This window comes from Perna viridis, chromosome 13 (assembly GCF_037379345.1).
Source record: "Perna viridis isolate PV_CMFRI_1.1 ecotype Kerala chromosome 13, ASM3737934v1, whole genome shotgun sequence".
Taxonomy (NCBI): domain Eukaryota; kingdom Metazoa; phylum Mollusca; class Bivalvia; order Mytilida; family Mytilidae; genus Perna; species Perna viridis.
The window spans coordinates 6539647-6560106 of record NC_142457.1 but is presented as its reverse complement, the minus strand read 5'-3'; the positions used below and the strand labels follow the sequence as shown (position 1 = coordinate 6560106).

At 34.7% G+C, this 20460-nt stretch overlaps 1 protein-coding gene across 4 annotated transcripts; it reads left to right on the top strand.

Moving 5' to 3' along the window:
* The first annotated feature begins 1816 nt into the window (after positions 1-1816).
* LOC148599384 (uncharacterized) lies at positions 1817-20345 on the top strand. Of its 4 annotated transcripts, none has more exons than XM_088557088.1 (13): positions 1817-1889; positions 3920-3961; positions 6152-8773; positions 10167-10276; positions 10862-10920; positions 11344-11385; positions 12976-13151; positions 13929-14070; positions 15696-15896; positions 16076-16145; positions 16667-16735; positions 17342-17403; positions 18084-20345. In XM_088557088.1, exons 2-13 carry the CDS (start codon positions 3925-3927, stop codon positions 18112-18114), a joined length of 3621 nt encoding a protein of 1206 aa, XP_088413214.1. In that variant the 5' UTR covers positions 1817-1889; positions 3920-3924; the 3' UTR covers positions 18115-20345. The 4 variants fall into 4 exon arrangements, 3 of the variants coding, with proteins under 3 accessions (XP_088413214.1, XP_088413213.1, XP_088413215.1); XM_088557087.1 differs by lacking the exon at positions 1817-1889 and adding an exon at positions 2707-2816; XM_088557089.1 differs by lacking the exons at positions 1817-1889; positions 3920-3961 and adding exons at positions 2713-2816; positions 3613-3784.
* The last annotated feature ends 115 nt before the right edge of the window (positions 20346-20460 follow it).

Genomic DNA, 20460 nt, shown 5'->3' with positions numbered 1-20460 from the left:
TCCAAATAACCCTTCTCCGACCCCCTCTAAAGTTCCGACTCAAATTCTGGCATTTGTTATAAAGACACATAATCATTTTAAAACGTCATTGTTGTAAGTCATGAAGTAGTGAAAGAACTATTTAAAAACCAATCATTTTCTGTCTATTGCATGGTAAAATGAAAACGCCCATTTCTATGTTATCGTGACCGAATTTAAATCATGTCCATTTTAGAATCTGGTCCGATGGTTGATTCTATAACGTTATAGTTTAAGATTTTTTTAATGGTTGAAATAGTCCTTTAAATGTACTTCGTCGGGGGAAAGTTTCATTGTTTTTTCATCGGGGTGTAAACTGATAACAGTCCACGAAAAAAAACCTATCATGTTTTCAGATAGTAATATACATTATGCTAACATCTCACTATAGGCAGCTAGGTCAATTACTACATGACTCTTACGTGGACTTGAGGCAATGACTTACTTCATATCTAATATTTTGACACGAGACAGTTCTCTTTAAATTCCCATAAAATTGACAAACTAATAGTCCTTTTATATATTTTTATACATGAAAAACTATACAAATACAAATCCAAGTTTTATTTCTCACTTTTAATTCCACTCAAGAATGCTTTCTTTGTGAAAAAAGCCAATGTTCGATAACGGCATTTATTCAGATTTTTTAAATAGAATGTTAGAAAAAATAAGGAGTTATCTGTCCTTGAAAGTTCAATTCAAGTGAATTCAAATGAAATTATTACTCAAAATACCAAAGTGATATATAAATTCTAGTCCTTGATCCTGATAGTGAAATTCAAAATACCACTTTTTCTTACTATATTTCACCCACTGACTGATTCTTACAGAGACCGAAACTTAAGTTATATATTTTTATGTTAAAACATCGAAAAATATTCAGAAAATTAATAATGTAGTTATATTAGGAATGGATTCAGACGGGAGGGGGGTTCCATGGATCGGAACCCCCTCCCATTTGTTCGAGATTTTTGTTCATTTCGTATTAAATTTGGGCCAAAATGAGCAAAATAGCCAGGAACTCCCGTTTCTGGAACCACTCTGGACCCCTTTCAAAATCTCTGGATCCTCCGCTGAATCCTGGAGCATATTTCTATTTCAAGCATTCTATAGAGAGAACACACGTTATGTAATTTATGGCCTATTTACTAACCGCCTGGGCCGACTCCAGAGCGGGGGACCGTGGCTTCGGTACCTGCCGAGTCACACAAAGACTTAAAACCTCTCCACCGATGGTGCGGTGTTTAGGGTGATAGAGTGGCGACTGATTGGCTTGGAGTCAGAGTTATATGTCCAAGTGGAATGACATGCCTGCAGGATGTTGCTTCTGCGATCTAGCACAATAAGAATCCGGTTCAGCGTGTCGGACGAGAACAAGGCAAGTGCATGGAATATAACAAATCAATCGATCTTATTATGTATAAATAGAACCCCTTCTCTGCTCTGACAACTATGGCAACATTAACACCGCCTGCACTAAATCCAACGATCTGGACCACTCGTCAAGCTGGGGTATATATAAAGCAGGCTTGAAAGCGACACGAATTATACAAAAACTTTAGCCTAATGCGCTCAATGACTCTGTTAAGTAATTATGTTAAAAAATTTCTATTCACACCTTTTCAGGACTGTCATGTTTAACAATTGAAAAAAATATTGAGTGTATGACAACAAGGCAACTCGATTTGTCCGTATGAATAGTAGAGAAACTTATCCTATATATGTGTCACGTGAATCAGTACCTGTGAAATAAGGTAAATAATGCACTACATGTAAAAGATTCTCCTATTGCACGGGACAGTGGGATTTTGATGCTTGCTGGACCAATTTTTCATTAACACAACTGTTCAGAAATTAACTTGATTATGCGGGTGAGTTGGAGGGGCACATAGTTTCAATAGATTGTTTCACTTAAAATCCGATTTTTGCCCCTTGATTATTTTGATACTATCGTTTAGAAATTAGTCCCGACTTACCCATCTAACAATTGAGGGGCATTTGCGATTCTAGTAATATACATTTCTAATAATAAATTATGTTTTTTGTCATTTAAGTCGCGGATCTTCAGATGTGAAAAATTCTACACGGTAGTTGAACATCACGCCAATCAAAGTTAATGACCAGGTACCAAACGTATGAATAGGCTGATATCGATATTTGTTTTTTACTTCAAATTATTTTCTTTTTTTTTTTTTAATTTTAGGTTGATACAAGTAAAAATTATGAAAGGAACATGTTTAGTTTCGTTTTATTATGAGTTTTTTTTCCCGGAGGTGGATCTGGAAATTAAAAGAATGAGTCGGATCCGGATATTTATAAAATGGGTATTCCAGTCTATCATTTGATGATGTTTGTCCAGTTTTAGTATGGAATTAACAAAATTTCCAACAAAAAGGGGTTCCAGCGAGAATGAAAATAAACAGTGACGAAAGGGGATGAGTATGTCCTTTTGAACTTTTCAAATGTTCAAATGATTAATTGAAAAAAAAAACGCAAAAGGTTGCTACAATTAAAGCGCTAATGTCTTTCCTTACATGAGTTGAAAGAGCAAGCATGTGTCGTATTAACAGGACAGTCACCATTCATGTTTTTTTAAATTTTGCATTTTAAAATAGATCGCTATTTTAAAGAATCCGGGTTTAATTTTAAACAGGTATATAAGAGTAGCTAGTTATTTACAGAAAGACAGTTAGCACAACGATTTAGTGGAAGTTTAAATGTGCTTTTCTATAAAGGGCGGATCAGATAAATTTCTTAAAGCCCTGAAACTGAAATTGATCGATATTTCCTTAAAGACGGTATGTTTACATTTTGTCATGTAAAATTGTAATTTTTTAATTTATATATACTAAGTTAAAAGAGTAATCAAGGGGATAAAATTCTAGCGGAAATCAAAAGAATGTAATCCAGGGACTAAGAAACGACACGGAAAACAGACATACACAACAAAGAACATTAAATAACCAAAATAATACATACATACATAGCAAAACAAAGTACATGAGCAACTCGTACTCCAATAAAAACTGGGAGCACAGACCAGGTGCACTGGTAGGGTAAGTGTTCTTTGCTTTTCTAGAAACACTCGCCGAGTTGCTAATAAAAAGTCAAGTCCAGGATAGACGGCAGAGGAAAGCAAAATGATTAATGATTTTGTTAGATGTGAGAAATAATACTAGTAGACGAACAGACAGATTCAGAGTTTTTTTTGGAGGGAGGATGGTTCTCGGAAAAGGGGACTAAGTCTATTTTTTTGCCCATTTTTCAATTTTTTTGAACAAAATTAACGAACTTCCTACCCTCTGGATCCGCCACTGTGTGATAAGGTTGCTTTCATTTCAAAATGATGATATTAAACAGTGAAATATTCAGTTCACACATGCTTACATTTTCCGCACCATTTAATTTTTCAGTTTAGAGATTTACAAAAGTTTTTTTCTTCCTAAAAATGAATTTGTTCGTATTTACAATGCATGTACAATGCTAATTATTTAATTAACGTAATCATTAATTGAGATAAATAGCTCTCAGAATATTTTCAGTGTTTTAACTTAACTGGAAAATATAACATCTGAAAATCTTTAATTATGCAAGGTGTTGCCGTGGCCCCATGCCCGCATGGATCTGCCTATGTGATGTAAAAAGGGATTTTCAATTACCAACGACGGAAGATAATAAAATGGCATGTCTTAAATTATATCAGAACTGTCAATAAGGAAATTAGGAAGGAAAACTGAAAAAAATATCTAACGAAATTATGTAGAAGGTAAAATTAAAGAAAAAATAAAAGGGGATTTACTGAATCATAGTCCCAGTGTTTTTATTTTCCGGCTTTTGTTTTTGTTTTTTGTTTTGCTGCTTGTCACTGATTGTGCGAGTTCTCGATATTGTTATTTTTCAGACTGAATGGATAGACCTGTTTTTTTACTGCTACTGCTTATAGGTATATTATTTTTGATAATTTATTCATAACACTGATAAATCAATACGGTTTTAAAAGCATCTATAGTAATAATATATGGCCATTCGCTGTTTGTTTTGCGAGGTTTTACTTAAGAGTCAGTCTGTAAGATCAGCGGTATTAGTAGGTTTTAACATCAATATTAAAAATAGATATTTTTGGTGTGCAAGTTATAATGTACGACTGTCACGACTTTTTTTTTGTTTTTTGTCTTTGTTTGTTTGTTTGTTTGTTTTTGTTTGTTTTTATTTTATTTTATTTTTATTTTTATTTTTTTTTTTTTTGGGGGGGGGGAGGGGGTTGTACACCTTTGAAACTCCCATTCGTCACAGTTTATTGCCCCAATTATTGATGTTGATATGTATTCGTAGTTTCATAGAAAAATTGCAGATATAAAGAAAGATAGTACATCTGATTCCAACCCCCTATAAAATCAATTGGTTTCTCCTTAACCACCCGATTATCGAACGACTTACAAGCGAATAACTCTGATAATTTATTTTTCTGTCATTCTGTTTGAAAAATTCAGATACTAGTATGGTAGTTACAAATGACAGACACTATCAGTAAATGGGTCATTGTATGTTATGATTTTCAAGCGTTGCCGCACTGAGTCATATAAAACATTCAATATATAAAATAATAAATTTCAGGCTACCTCTATTCAAAAATATTTTATATAAAACATAGATGACCAGCTATGCCTGTTTTATTTGTACGCAAAATTACGGCGAGGGGTCTTGGGGGGTGGGGTGGAGGTTCGCTCAAGGCCCCCAGTGAGTCATTGCATAAAACCTTTATTTCATCTTTAAAATGTGTGTTTTTATTTTTGTTACTTTTTCCGAAAGTATGCAACTGCGTATTTGCGTATAGGCAGCTACGCCCCTGATAGAGCAAGAGTAAAGATTACGAAAAACAACCCCGTCACAGTGTAGAGCGAGAGTACTGACCACGAACATAACGAAAAATAACTCCGTCACATTATAGAGCGAGAGTAAAAAATCCCGTCACACTGTAGAGTGAGAGTAATGACCACGAAAATAACGAAAAAGAACTCCGTCACAGTATAGAGCGAGAGTAAAGATTACGAAAATAATCCCGTCACAGTGTAGAGCTAGTGTAATTATTACGAAAAACAACCCCGTCACAGCGTAGAGCGAGAGTACTGACCACGAAAATAACGAAAAATAACTCCATCACAGTATAGAGCGAGAGTAAAGATTACGAAAAAAGAATCCCGTCACAGTGTAGAGCGAGAGTAATGACCACGAAAATAACGAAAAAGAACTCCGTAACAGTATAGACAGGGGCGTAGCTAGGCCTGTCTTATTTGTACGCAACATTACGGCGAGGGGTCTTGGGGGGAAGGGGGGTCGCTCAAGGCCCCCAGTGAGTCATTGCATAAAACCTTTATTTCATCTTTAAAATGTGTGTTTTTATTTTTGTTACTTTTTCCGAAAGTACGCAACTGCGTATTTGCGTATAGGCAGCTACGCCCCTGGCTGCCCGTGTATGTGCCTACATTTCGTTCTTTTAGTTAACATGTTGTCTAATTGTACATTTGATGTTCTCGGATGTTGTTTTTGCATTTTTTGACACTTTTCCTACACATATAACTCCAATTTACAAGCGGGGAGATGTGTGGTATGTTAAACAAAACAAAAACAACAGCACAATATTATTTGGCGTCTCGATCATGTTTCTAATGACCTTGTTCTAGATCCTGGTCTGAAAAATGGATCGATGGGTTTGTAAATGATTGTTCTACAGTTTTCAGTATTCTTACGAAGACTTATACTTTAAAAGATTTAAAATCAATTGACGGTTATTAATCTTACAAACCAAAAAAATGCTTTCAAATACAAAGCGCGGTAATAATTGTACGTCTTTTGCAAGCATCTAAAGATATGATATTCAGGATCTTAATAGTTCGATATACAATTAATTATCCAATTCTAGTGTCCTTTCAGAATTATTTACTTCGTTATTTTTTTTTTCTATCTTGTAAAAATAACACATTATTATAAAGAATCTACAAAGAAAAAACGAAAGACAATAATTGAACACATTTTTATTCAAATATAAAGACTGTTTTTATTGTTGATTGTTACAACATCATTTAATTTTTTTTTTTCAAATATTGAAATGAAAGATCTATCTTTATATTTCAAGCAAATATTGAAAATTTGACTGCGACTGACTCGTCCATAACAACAGTTAATGACATATCAGCAACCACAACACCATCTCCGTCCCCGTCTTCAAATACTACTCTAACTACACCATTACCGACCAATACTACAACGGTACCGTCATCGTCATCAAGTACAACAGCAGCCACTGTCAACGCTACATCACTTACGATGTCAAGTTCCAGTACAACAACGCCGTCACTGTCGTCAAATGCCACAACAACAAAAACAGCAGGCAATGTATCATCCATTATAGCGACTAACGCAAGCACGACTACCCCGTCTTCTGCAAATACTACAACACCACAGGCACCGTCATCAAATACTACAACTATGACCATCAATGCAACATCATCTATGGCATCAAACTTTAGCACTTCAACTTTACCGACAAATGCTACAACGATACTGTCAACGTCTACAAATACCACAACAATATCAACAAATGCCACATCCTCTATCATGACTAGTACAAGCACCACTACTCCGTCGCCGTCTACAAATACAACAACTATAGCCACAAATGCAACATCATCGTCTACGATGACGATATCTAGCACTACACATTTACCGACAAATGCTACAACGACACCGTCAACGTCTTCAAATACCACAACAACACCAATGAATACCACATCCACTTTGATTACTAATTCAAGCACAACTACTCCGTCCGCTATAAATACTACAACTATAATCACCAATTCAACATCTACGGCATCAAACTCTAGCACAAGTTCACCTTTACCGACAAATACCACAACAGCACCAATAAATATCACATCCACTATGATAACTAATGCAAGCACAACTACCTCGTCACCTTCAAATACTACAAGTATAATCACCAATGCAACATCTACGGCATCAAACTCTAGCACAACTTCACCTTTACCGACAAATACTACAACGACACCGTCAATGTCTTCAAATACCACAACAATATCAACAAATGCCACATCCACTATCATGAATAGTACAAGCACCACTACTCCGTCGCCGTCTTCAAATACAACAACTATAGCCACAAATGCAACATCATCGTCTACGACGACGGTATCTAGCACTACACATTTACCGACAAATGCTACAACGACACCGTCAACGTCTTCAAATACCACAACAATACCAATAAATACCACATCCACTTTGATTACTAATTTAAGCACAACTATTCCGTCCGCTATAAATACTACAACTATAATCACCAATGCAACATCTACGGCATCAAACTCTAGCACAACTTCACCTTTATCGACAAATGCTACAACGACACCCTCAACATCAACAACATTAACAAATACCACATCAACTATGATGACTAATACAAGCACAACTACTTCGTCACATACAAATGCTACATCATCACCATCACCGTCATTAAATACATCAACTATAACAGTCTATGCTACATCCACATTGATAACAAATTTAAGCACAACTACTCCGTCACCTACAAATGCTACAAAAATATCCACCACTGCAACATCATCAATGGCATCAAATTCTAGTACAACTTCACATTTTCCGACAAACGTTACCACGACACCGTCTTCAAATACCACAGCAACATCTACAAATACCACAGTCACAATTATGACTAATACAAGTACCACTACTCTGTCACATACAAATACTACAACATCACCGCCACCGACATTAAATACCACGATCAGTTCTTTCAATGCAACATCATCCATGGCATCAAACGGTAACACAACTTCACCCTTACCGACAAATGCTTCAACGACATCGTCTTCGTCTTCAAATACCACATCAACAATAATGACTAATACAAGCACCACCACTCCGTCGCCGTCTACAAATACCACAACTATAACCACAAATGCAACGTCGTTTGCGGCGACAAACTCTAGCACTACACCTTTACCGACAAATACTACACCGTCAACATCTATGGTGGAGACGAATTCTAGCTCGGCAACACTATCATGGTCAAATACTACAACATCGCCGACAATGTCTTCATATACCTCAACTAATGGTACAACATATCTATCACAGTCTCCAACAACTCCAACAGTAAGTGTAAATGGTACATCACAGTCTCCAACAGCAACTGTAAATGGCGCATCATCCATGACGACAAAAACTAGCACAACACTACTATCAATGATATCTTCAACGACGATACAAATTAACACATTACCGTCTGTTGAAAATAGTTCCACTCCAACTATTAAATCAACGATATCTTCAACGACGATACAAACTAACACATCACCATCTGTTGGAAATACTACAACTATTGACGTCACTAGCAACACAACAACAACACAGTTTTCAGCAAAAACTGCAGGCACAATACATTCTACACTTTCCGATCTATCCCCTACGACTATATTGAATGAACAAACAACTAAAACTGGTGATGACTTAACAGCGTTTGCATCGACAATAGATTTAAATGAATATACTACACCTAATGATGCAGTATCACAGTCCTTATCAAACAGCACTGTTGTAGGACCGTCATCACACCAAACCACTACAACCACGACGTCATCTACGTTATCCTCTTCTGCTACAACTATTGCAACAACGTCAACAGTCTTGCCGTCAACTATACAACCAAACTATGGTATAGGTTTTTCATTATATATTCATATATATATGTTTTTTATGTTTAAGCAAACCTTTACAAAAGTAAAGTAAGAAAACGATACAATTACGACTCGTAAGTGGAAGAGTAATCAAGGGAACCAAAGTTAAAGCGGTAATCAAAAGAATACAATCCAGGGACAAAGACCAGACATGGAAAACAGACATACACAACAAAGAACATAAAGTAACTTAAATCATACATACATAGTAACAAAAACAAATGAGCAACTCGAACTCCACTAAAAACTGGGAGCATGGACCAGGTGCACCGGTAGGGTAAGCGTCCTCTGTTTTTCAAGAAACACCCACCGAGTTGCTCATAAAAAGTTAAGTCCGGGGTAGACAAACGAAGAAAGGAAAACTATGACCCGTTGAATAAATCAGTTTTCATGGTGCAGATGGATACACAATAACGATCCACGAGTTCATGATGACGACCATAAAACTTCTGTGGTGATGACTTCAATCTCGTAGCAACATAACCCTGTTCCAAAAGCCTATTTCTTAGAGTTCTAGCGCGATACAAAAAGTCTGCGTAGTTTCGACAAGCTCTAGCATAACGTATGAGTTGTGATATGAATACTCCATACGCAGGTGCTGATGGGATGTGGCCACAGATGAAAGGAAAATTGACAATTCTGAATGAAAACTCATCACGTTTGGTCAATAGTTTTCCTTTACCATCGATTTCTAAGTGTAGGTCAAGATATGAGGCTGACCTTACAGTGTCTGTAGTATTCTTTATCTAAAGTTCTTTGCGGTAGGTGCGATGTAGTAAATCCTCGAAACTAGTTTGTTTCGAAACGATTGTTTAAAGTGGGACATAATCACATTTTTGGATCTACTGACTGCTTTGATGTGCAGCTTATTTAAAAAAAAAAAGAATACTTAGTACTACTAAGTTCTGCTTAAAAGAGATCTGGAAGTTTATTTCGGTCAAATCATACAGTCATAACACTTTAATAAAGCACAAGAATACTACGAATATTTCTGAGAATACAGATAGCAGAACAGAAGAAATGTAATATTGAAAACATACAGTTTGGGACATTTTTCAAATAAGGAAGAAAGAAACAGAATTTCCTTATTGCACTTAAATCCCTTTAATCAAACTGTAGAGGTCTAAAGGTTCGTTGATACGATCTTACAACTTTGTAAATCATCCCATGTTTGTATTTAGCTTAAATAATCTAGTTGCAATTTATTAAATATTAAAATTTTATATCGTAGCTCAAATCTGGATGGAGAATCGATGAGGAATATATATATAAATAATTTTTAATACGTCTACTAAAATTGTAAAAGAACAAAACAATACAGCTGATGATAATGATAGCAATACAAAGTAATGCTTGAAATATCTGTTGTAGGTGTAATATTGACGTTTGAGTTCAGTATATATATCTCAGTTAATCCGACTAACCTCAAAGATCCGACAAGTGAAGAATACAAAAACTTAACCAGGAGAATAACGAACTCAGTGAGTGAATTGAGAAAACAATATTCTCTTACTTTGTAATAAATCATACTTACTCCTGTTCTGTATATTAATAAATTCAGAATGTCAAATACTCTTCTATCTGGAATGAACAAGATAGCTTTCTGCTAGCCGACGAACTTGAACCAACTTTTCAAGCTCCATTTTTATCATAGAAGATTATTAAAAGTAATTCTTATCAATATTGTCTACCAAATTCCGGATCGTTGCTACCAGTGTATTATTCCTGATGTAGGATGTATCAGAATTTAGACAGTATAATACTTCCCTATATTAACACTTGAGGTAGATTGACTTAACCATAAATCATATTTATAAATATTTATTCACTAACGACCCGATAGCTTTCTCAAAGTAAAATAACCCCATGAACAGATGAACAAAATATAAACCACACACACACACACATACACACGCACACACCAATAAAGAAAAGAAAAACAACACAAAAACAATTACAAAATAAAACCAAAATGAAATCACGCATAAGACAAATCTAAAACGAGAACAAACACCTATGTAATCTACCATTGGATTTAAGTCATTGTTTGTCTTTTTTTCTTTTAGCTTGAAGTTGGTTACAGGGGTACAACTGGTTTCCTTAGTATTACAGTGACTAGGATACGGTATGTTTACCTCAGTACATATCAGATAAGCTATCTCGCTGGTTCACAAGCGGAATCTACCAAAAAATGATAATTGCGATTTAACTGTTATATTACATTGTGAATATATTACGTAATTGCAGAAGAATACTATATATATCTCTTAAATTTTACATCCTTATCAATATGGACCAGAACCGTAAAGAAATATTAAAACAATGCTGTGAGTAAGAATGCAAAATCAATTAATAACAGCAAAGAATGATAATTCATACGACGATAATTCCTCTTTTATCGGGAAAAGTAGTCGCTTTCAAATGTGAGATAATGAATTGAATCTAAAAGGCGTAGTAGCTTAGAAATTAAACATGTTTTGATTTCATAATTGCGACATAACAATTATAATTCTACCATTTGACGCTACCAATTGTACTTCGTTTTTAGCATTTTATCAACAAATGGTATTTCGAAACGAGAAACATCGCGGTAAGTATTTAAAAATATTTTCCGTTTACAATTGGTCAAAGTTATTATACAGAAAACATTGATGTCCATATGCTAAAAATAATGTTTGCAAAAGGATCAATATAAAGTTTTGATGCAATGTTGGTGCCACATCATCTCAACCAGAAACCTTATTGTACCTTTACACCAAACCAAACGTTTTACACCGAAGTAATTAAGCTTAACATTGTTTGCTCTTGGTTTTTTTTAAAACTTTATCATATATTTTTTTCGCTGATCACTGAACACAAAAGATACCAACCACAAAATAATACTATGAGAATGCAAAACTATTTTTTTCAGTAAATTCGAGAGACTTGCTGTCTTAAGTCTCTCGAATACTTATATAAAGGTCACAAGGATTGACGACCATCATATGTAGGATCGTACATTTTTCTGTATCTTTATTATCTAAAACCACATAAGATACAGAGAAACATACTTTAAAATACAAAATAAACATGAAAAAGAATGTTACGCGCTGAGGCTCACATATGTTTTAATGAAACAATAATTAGAAAATATGATAACTACCCAGAGGATTATAATTTTAAATTTGCATAAATTGGGAAGATCTGGAGGACGTTGACTATTTATCATCTCATTGAATTTTATTGTATTCGGCCCATCATAAAATCGAGGTTTCAGGTACAGTTTCCTCTCATTGCGATAGAGTAATCAAGGGAACCAAGATTCTAGTGGAAATCAAATATAATCCAGGGACAAAGACGAGACAAGGAAAATAGACAAACACAACAAAAAAGATAAAATAACAATATAATACACATAAAGCAACAAAAATAAACGGACAACTCGGACGCCACTAAAACTGGGGGCATGGACCAGATGCACCGATAGGGTAAGCGTTCTCTGCTTTTCTAGAAAAACCCACCGTATCAGTCATAAAAGTCAAGTCCGGGATAGACAAAAGAAGAAAGAAAAAACGTATGACACGTTGAACAAATCGGTTCTCAGGGTGCAGATAAAAACACCGTAATGATATACGAGTATATGATGACGACATTAAAACTTCTGTAGTGATGACTTCATTCTTGAGGCAACATAACACCTGTTCCAGAAGCCTAACTACAAGATGTCTAGCGGGATACAAATGTCTAGGTAGTTATGATAAGATCTGGCATTACATATGAGTTGTAATATAAAAACTCCAAAAGCAAGTGCTGAAGGGACATTCATATGGGTATATAATGATATTTATTACCGATATATATGAACTTACAATTGATCAGCATACAATTCATTTCCTATTTTCTCGTGGAGTATCGTGCAATCTTAAAGATTCTATATCAAAGAAGTAATATAGAAATGTATCTTAAATTCGATGAAACAATCAAGCTCTGAGCTCTCTTTTACATGTCTATAATTAGTACCTTTTGGTGAGTTTGAAAGTTATAAACTGGAGTCGGCGTATTGAGAAAGCTGTACTGGGCCAATTTTTAACACAATGAAAAAGAAAAGATAAGGTACATCTAATTTTACAGAACTGGCCAATGAGCAAGTTACATTGAAACTAGCTAATCTTGGATCATCATTTTGTGTTTTCCCTTTCAGAGCTGTTGCAGACACAGTATATTCTAGTAAGCCATACGAAGAAAACGCCAACATTCAACCGAATGATATTGTTGAAGAGTTTGAAAACACCACGAATAACATATTACAACATGATGAGGAATTGAAGACGTTAGGGGTCAATGTTGTCGAAACTTTACAAACTGCTCGCCAATCAGGTATCTGTGCAAATGAATAGTAACGAAAATCCATTTTTTTGCCCCATATTTATTTAAAAAAAAATCATTTGGACGATTTTAATTCTTTTATATGCCATGCAAGTATCACCAAATCCAAAATACATACGCAACATCTTCATTTGGTGTTTTCCTGTTTAAATCGTCATCAACAGTTGCTATATATGATATATATGCTATATATATATAAAGGACTGAACAATTCCCAACGATGTTAGAACTGTCAAATTTGCGAAGCAAATCTTTGTCGTTCCCTCTGCGGGACTCGAACTCTTACCGCTGTGACATCTATGGTAACACCGCCTGCACTAAGTCCAGCGCCCTAGACCACTCGGCCAGCTAGGCTATGTGACATCTATGGCAACACCGCCTGCACTAAGTCCAGCCCCCTAGACCACTCGGCCAGCTAGGCTATATTACATCTATGGCAACACCGCCTGCACTAAGTCCAGCGCCCTAGACCACTCGGCCAGCTAGGCTATGTGACATCTATGGCAACACCGCCTGCACTAAGTCCAGCGCCCTAGACCACTCGGCCAGCTAGGCTATATTACATCTATGACAACACCGCCTGCACTAAGTCCAGCCCCCTAGACCACTCGGTCAGCTAGGCTATATTAGTTCTAACATCGTTGGGAATTTTTCAGACCCTTCTATAAGTTTACGTTATCTTCCCTGTATCAATTTGATCCGATGGAGCAGTGTAGTGAATAGAGTCGTCACATTCTGAGACGTTATTATATATGGCTTTAATTTTAGCTGAAAAGGCTGTAAATGAGAAGACATTATGTCCACAAAGCCACATATTAGAAAACGGTACCTGTGTCTCTCGATGTATGCTGGACAATCCTTATCTAAACAGTGGTGCGTGCATATATCATGACACTGGACTTAAATGTTTGTAAGTATATAAACTTTGAAATATTTGCCCAATTGTTTCTAAACAAATAGGACTAATATATATTAAAGAGTAATCAAGGGAACCAAGGTTATAGCGGTAATCAAAAGAATGTAATCCAGGGACAAAGACCAGACACGGAAAACAGACATACACAACAAAGAACATAAAGTAACTAAAATCATACATACAAAGTAACAAAAGTAAAGGAGCAACTCGGACTCCACTAAAAACTAGGAGCATGGACCAGGTGCACCGGTAGTGTAAGCGTCCTCTGCTGTTCTAGAAACACCCGCCGAGTTGCTCATAAAAAGTCAAGTCCGGGGTAGACAAACGAGGAAAGGAAAACTATGACTCGTTGAATAAATCAGTTTTCATGGTGCTCATGGTACTACAAAACGTAGTACAATTATTGAATGTTATGTACAGATCGGTTATTCTAGCGGTATCTATCTTTGGCACCTAATAGCTATATTTACCTCTATGTTACCCCATCTCAACACAACTATCTTTGCTAAATAAACCCTTTTTCATACAGGAAAAATATGAAAGAAAATCTTTTAGGATGCAATGATTTTATATTACAGATTGCCCTACGCATGAACATTCGCGTGATAAAAAAACTCCAATCTTTCGGATATAATATCATAGGACCATTTAGATACATTAAATAACAAGAAAACATTGTTTTATAATACCAAACTAAATCGTTGAGATTACTAAGTTATATTGTATAAAGGTAAACTTCCAAACGGTGATACACATTTGAAGAGACATTTATTTTCGTCCAATATTCTAAGGGTGTTCTTCTCGTAATTTGTGTCTAGAAACAACATGAACGTCCACCAATGGGTATTCGTCAATATCAACAAATATGTCAACAGTAGAAATTTATATTCAGACAGTACAACCCAATAATCTAGTTACATTAAAAACCAAGAAAGCATTTCTTTTATTATACCAAACTAATGCATTGAGGTTACTACTCAATTATATTGTAAAAAAAGTAAACTTCCAATCAGTGATGCACACTTGAAGAAGCATTTATTTTGTAATAATATTCTAATGGTCTTCTCCTCTTTAATTGGTGTCTAAAAACTATATGAACGTCCATATTCGTCATATCAACAAATATGTCAACAGTAGAAATTTAGACAACCCAGATCTAGTGGTTCTTACACCTATAAGGAATATTTTTTTCTAACGAATTCAAATTGTAAAACTGAAATTGTAGGCATTGTAGTTATGAGTGACGACCAGTTTGAAAATTTCCATCGTTTGCATATAATAAAAATTGCTCTAATGATGATTATAATTAAGGAATGACTGTTATATTTTTTCGGCCTATGCAGAAATAACCACAATCACGTGTTGCACAGTAAATAACCTGCGTAGCATGTTATTTTTAAGTTTGCACCACGGGCATTTGTGTTATTTCAAATAGACCGTAAAAATATGATACACTTAACCTGTTTTTATTTCTGTATATTGAAATACTTCTGACACAGAGTAATTGTATAGCATAAACGAATAAGTTGTATCTTTTCGATTATCTAAGAACCCCGTCAAAGATTCCTTCATTTTATAAACACCATCATCTGTGAACGTATATGTCTGTGTCTTTTCAGATGTCAAGATGATGACAAATATTCATATTCTGGAGACCGATGTCAAACAAAGACTGAGAAACTTGGTATTGAGTCTAAATATATAGTAGCAGCAGCCGCAGGTGGTGGTGGTGCATTACTTTTAATAATAATTGTTCTGTGTATCGTCCATATTAGAGGAAAAATGAAACGAGACAAATCAGCAGATTTTAGCAATCATCCGTAAGTATGTTTAAAGGGCGTTAATATCACATACATTTATCAGCTTGTCAGAGCGGTCTTTCGACACGTACCAGCTGCATGTTTCCGGAAAGGTAAAAAGAATTGTTTGATCGATATAATTTGACCAAGCTTTTAACTGTAGTTCCTGACTTAATTTCACTGTGTATATTTTGTTTTAGCTACGAATCTAGCACCATAGGATACGTAGGACCGTTTGAACAACATGATTCTGGCAATGTCATATCCCAGGTAAAAATATTAAAAATGAATTGTTGAGTATCTTTTATTTAAGAAAACGACAAGTTGAAAAGGATACGATAATTTGAAGAAAAGTTCTGACCTGAATCGTGCAGTTCTTGACGTATAAGGAAGAGATGCTATATATTTCTAATGCAGCATTTTGGCTGTACTTTTGTATTTCTTAACAATTTCAGCATTAAGCCTTCCATAAGTTGCTTAATAATAGATGTTGAAACACAAAATACAACTTTTATACAGAAAACAAATCTCATTTCCTTTCAATAATTTTATATATGGATATAAAAAATTTAAGTAAAATTACAGACATGCAAATGGGAGGAACTTAAGAATAGGGCTTTGTTAAGAAAACGATATTTATTTTTGTAGTCATAAGATGACTGGCATATTTAATACCATGAACTAAAAGAATGAAGCAAGCGCAAGGAATCTGGATTTAGAAAAAAATACCATAATATATACACAAGTATACACAATGCATTTTATCAAAGGAATATTATGTCTATTTTCAGAACTTTATTAAAAGTGAATCAATAATTTTGGGTACCGACTACAAACAGGGAGGTACATTGCCAGCTCAGGTATGTATTGGTGTGTATAAAACAGATCAACAAATCGAATTTGGCCTCGTTATATATCAATGAATTAAATTTCTTTGGTCTGTAAGTTACGGAAAACTGAAACACGATAAAAGTTCTAAGAAGTGACGCATTAAAGGTTATTCGAATATTTTACTTTAAAAGAGAACCTTAATAGAGATACTTGAGTATATAAGGGCAACTCTTTCACTGTACCTGTGTAAAATGATGTTTTGGGGCTAGTTGCAGCCTGCCCTGTGGTATAAGATTTCCTCGTCGTTCATTGAAGATCCATGTTTGGCCTTGTGCTGACATTTTCATCACGGTGGGGTTGTTGTCTTTTTAACATATACACCATACCTATTTTCGTTATATATACATTGTAAACAGAAATGCATTTGGAGTTATGAGAGGAAATAATATATAAATTCTGTATTCTTGAGAGAAAAAAACATGTTTCAGTTTGACTGGATGCTGCTTTTATATGCTGAATGATTATGCCTTAAAATACTGAGAATCCAGATTGGATTGCTTGATCTTTAACGACAAAAACTATCACGAACGATACTAATAATTCATATTTGTTTTTAATTTCAAAAATGTTTTCAGTTCATAATTCCTCGTCCAGCATTATCAAAAGAAGCTGGCCATCTGTACTGTGACTTTGACACGTAAGTAGTGATAAGAAGGCATCCATTCCTTTCCCATAAATAGGGGTAACTGGAAATAATTTAGAAACGATTTGCTATTAAAGGTTTTGCCCACTAACATTTTATACAATTTCGAAAAAAATACCTTTCAAGAACCCAAATTTACAAAATACCAATCATAGACCTTATCATAGTAATCGATAGTTAATATTTCTTTATTTATACCACCCACAAACATAGATTTGCGGTTGATTATAGAAGAATTAACATGCCTGTATGTTGCCGGTCCACCCGTCCGTTCTCCTGTCCACATTCCTTTTATTTCATAATGTATTTTATTATTAGCGTTTTTGTAAGTTTGTTTTTGAAACTCCAGAGTAAGTAAAGATATATAGAATTACGTAACTTTAAATTGAAAAAATGAATGTTCATCTCTCTCCATTTATAGTCACATTTACTATTTGCCCGTTCAATAACCAGTTGTGCTTTGATAAAGAGAAAAAGACAAGGGATAAGGATAAGGTGTTATATTCATTTACACATAGGCTGCATCTATATTTAATTGTTTATACCCATTGGTGACGATAAAGGATCAGCATCTGAATCGCTTAGGGGAATATATATAGGGTAATAAATCGTTTGACGTTTACATGACGTCATATAAGAATATATCTTGCGAAGCATGAATTGTTTTGTTTCAGAGCACCTGTATTTAAGCCAGATTATAAGTGATGCATTTAACATTCGGAGAACAGATTAATCACCTCATTTATGGGTTTGGACCCTGTTGTTCAATTGTCTGTTTATTGGTTTGTTTTTATGTTATAAACTGTACATATGTTGAAAATAATTTCTTGTCAAATGTTTATTTTTTATATAAATATTCATTAATTTTAACATATATCTAAAAGGTCTTTGATTTGTTGACAGATGTAATCATTTTCTGATTATTATGATTAGTTTCAAGAGTTAACAAAGGACTTGATAAACGTAAGGTTTTCATTCAAGTTTTAGATATCAATAAGTATGGATCTCTTTTTATTTCAGTCGCGCTGATCTCATCAAATTAACTTAACTTCGATCAAAACATGCTACATGTAGATGACGAACGTCACTCCAGCTGTTCTACGGTCGTGGAGAGGATATATATATATAGGCCTAGCCTATTATTCAATCCTATTAATAATTTATGAATATAATATGTTTAAAACTAACGTACGGTCGTGGTCGCCGTGATCTTTAAGGCGTAACTCTCCACAAAATTGAAAATAACGTAGAGACATTCACGATATCAAACCAGTGTCATCTTATTTACATTTGTAATTTGATCTTTCTCTCTGTTTATTGAAGATCAGAAAACTTAAATTAGTACTACTGAGATGGTTTGAAAAGAAGTAAACGCGAAATGATTTTATTAGCTCACCCGGCCAAACTGATATGGGGATTTACGATTCGTCAAACAAACATGGTTGCCGTTACTAAAAATAAAACATAGGGGTCAGACAGTAGTTTTTCACATATATCTCCAGAACCATTAGTTTTGTCCAAATTCTTTCAATAGCTGAAATGATCCATATTATTAGGACTACAAAAGTCTTCAGACTCCTGGTAAGAGTTATTGCCCTCGAAAGGGGAAAAATGAAATTTTTTAAATAGATTTCCGTCAATATCTTGAAAAATATGATAGATTAAAAGCAACTTTCAATTGTTGAAAAGACCTTATAATAATCCTACCAAAGACTTCTTGAGTCAAAATTGTTGGACAACTTCTTGTTTAATTTATTGCCTTTGAAAGGCAAAATTCAACAAGGTGAGTGATTCAGGCTCCAGGGAGTCTCTTGTGTTTATTAGTTGGACATATTGAAGCATTAGAATATCCTCGTTCACAAAGGCCTCATATTTACAATATTTTTTATTCCAATGTTGTTTGTTCGATTGATCATTATCAAGTTGAAGGTTTCATATGGAACAACATTGACTTAGTCATTAATGAATATGGGGACAGGGGGAATCAAGGTTATAGCGGTAATCAAAAGAATTTAATCCAGGGACAAAAACTAGACATGGAAAACAGACATACACAACATGAAGTAACTAAAACCATACATACAAACCAACAAAGCAAATGAGCAACTCGGACTCCACTGGGAGCATAGACCATTTGCACCGGTAGGGTAAGCGTCCTCTGCTTTTCAAGAAACACACGCCGAATTGCTCATAAAAAAGTCAAGTCCGGGGTAGAAGAACGAGGAAAGTAAAACTGTGACACGTTGAATACATCAGTTGTCATGGTGCAGATGGATACACCATAACAATCCACGAGTTCATGATAGTAGTGATGAATTCAATCTTGTAGCAACATAATTCTGTTCCAGAGGCCTATTTGTTAGAATTTTATCGCGATACAAAAAGTCTGCGTAGTTTCGGCAATATCTGGCATAACGTATGAGTTGTGATATGATAACTCCTTACGCAGGTGCCGAATGGATGTTGCCACAAATGAAAGGAAAGTTGACAATTCGGAATAAAAAGGTATCACGTTTGTCGTAAACTTTGGTCAATAGTCAATAGTGAAAAATCGCCACCAGGAAGTCGGGACATATTTGTATACTCTAAGTTGAATTGCACAATTATTTGTGAAAAGTATCAAACACTACCGACAAAAATCAATACTTTCATCAAGGTTAACACGTATTATTCTTCTGCAAGCAGCACAATTTATTAACATTGTTACAGTTACATTTTTATTCCAAATACCTAATAAAAATTACATGGAGTTTTGAAAATACCAATTTAGCAGTAATTGGTTCAGTTTTTAAAATAGCTTTGCAAATACAATATCTTCCTAATAATTATTAAATCTGCCATCAAAATGTACACCCTAATCACTGCAGATATCAAACACTTTTATTAGTATCCAAAAAACTCGACCGAAGATTAACTGTTAAAACACCCATTCAAAACTAGATGCTTAATACCCCTAATAACGATAATCTATATGCAGGAGTCAATGATTAAGTCATGTTTCCTTCCAGATCCGCGAAGTTTACAAACTTGATAACCTTATTTAAAATAGAT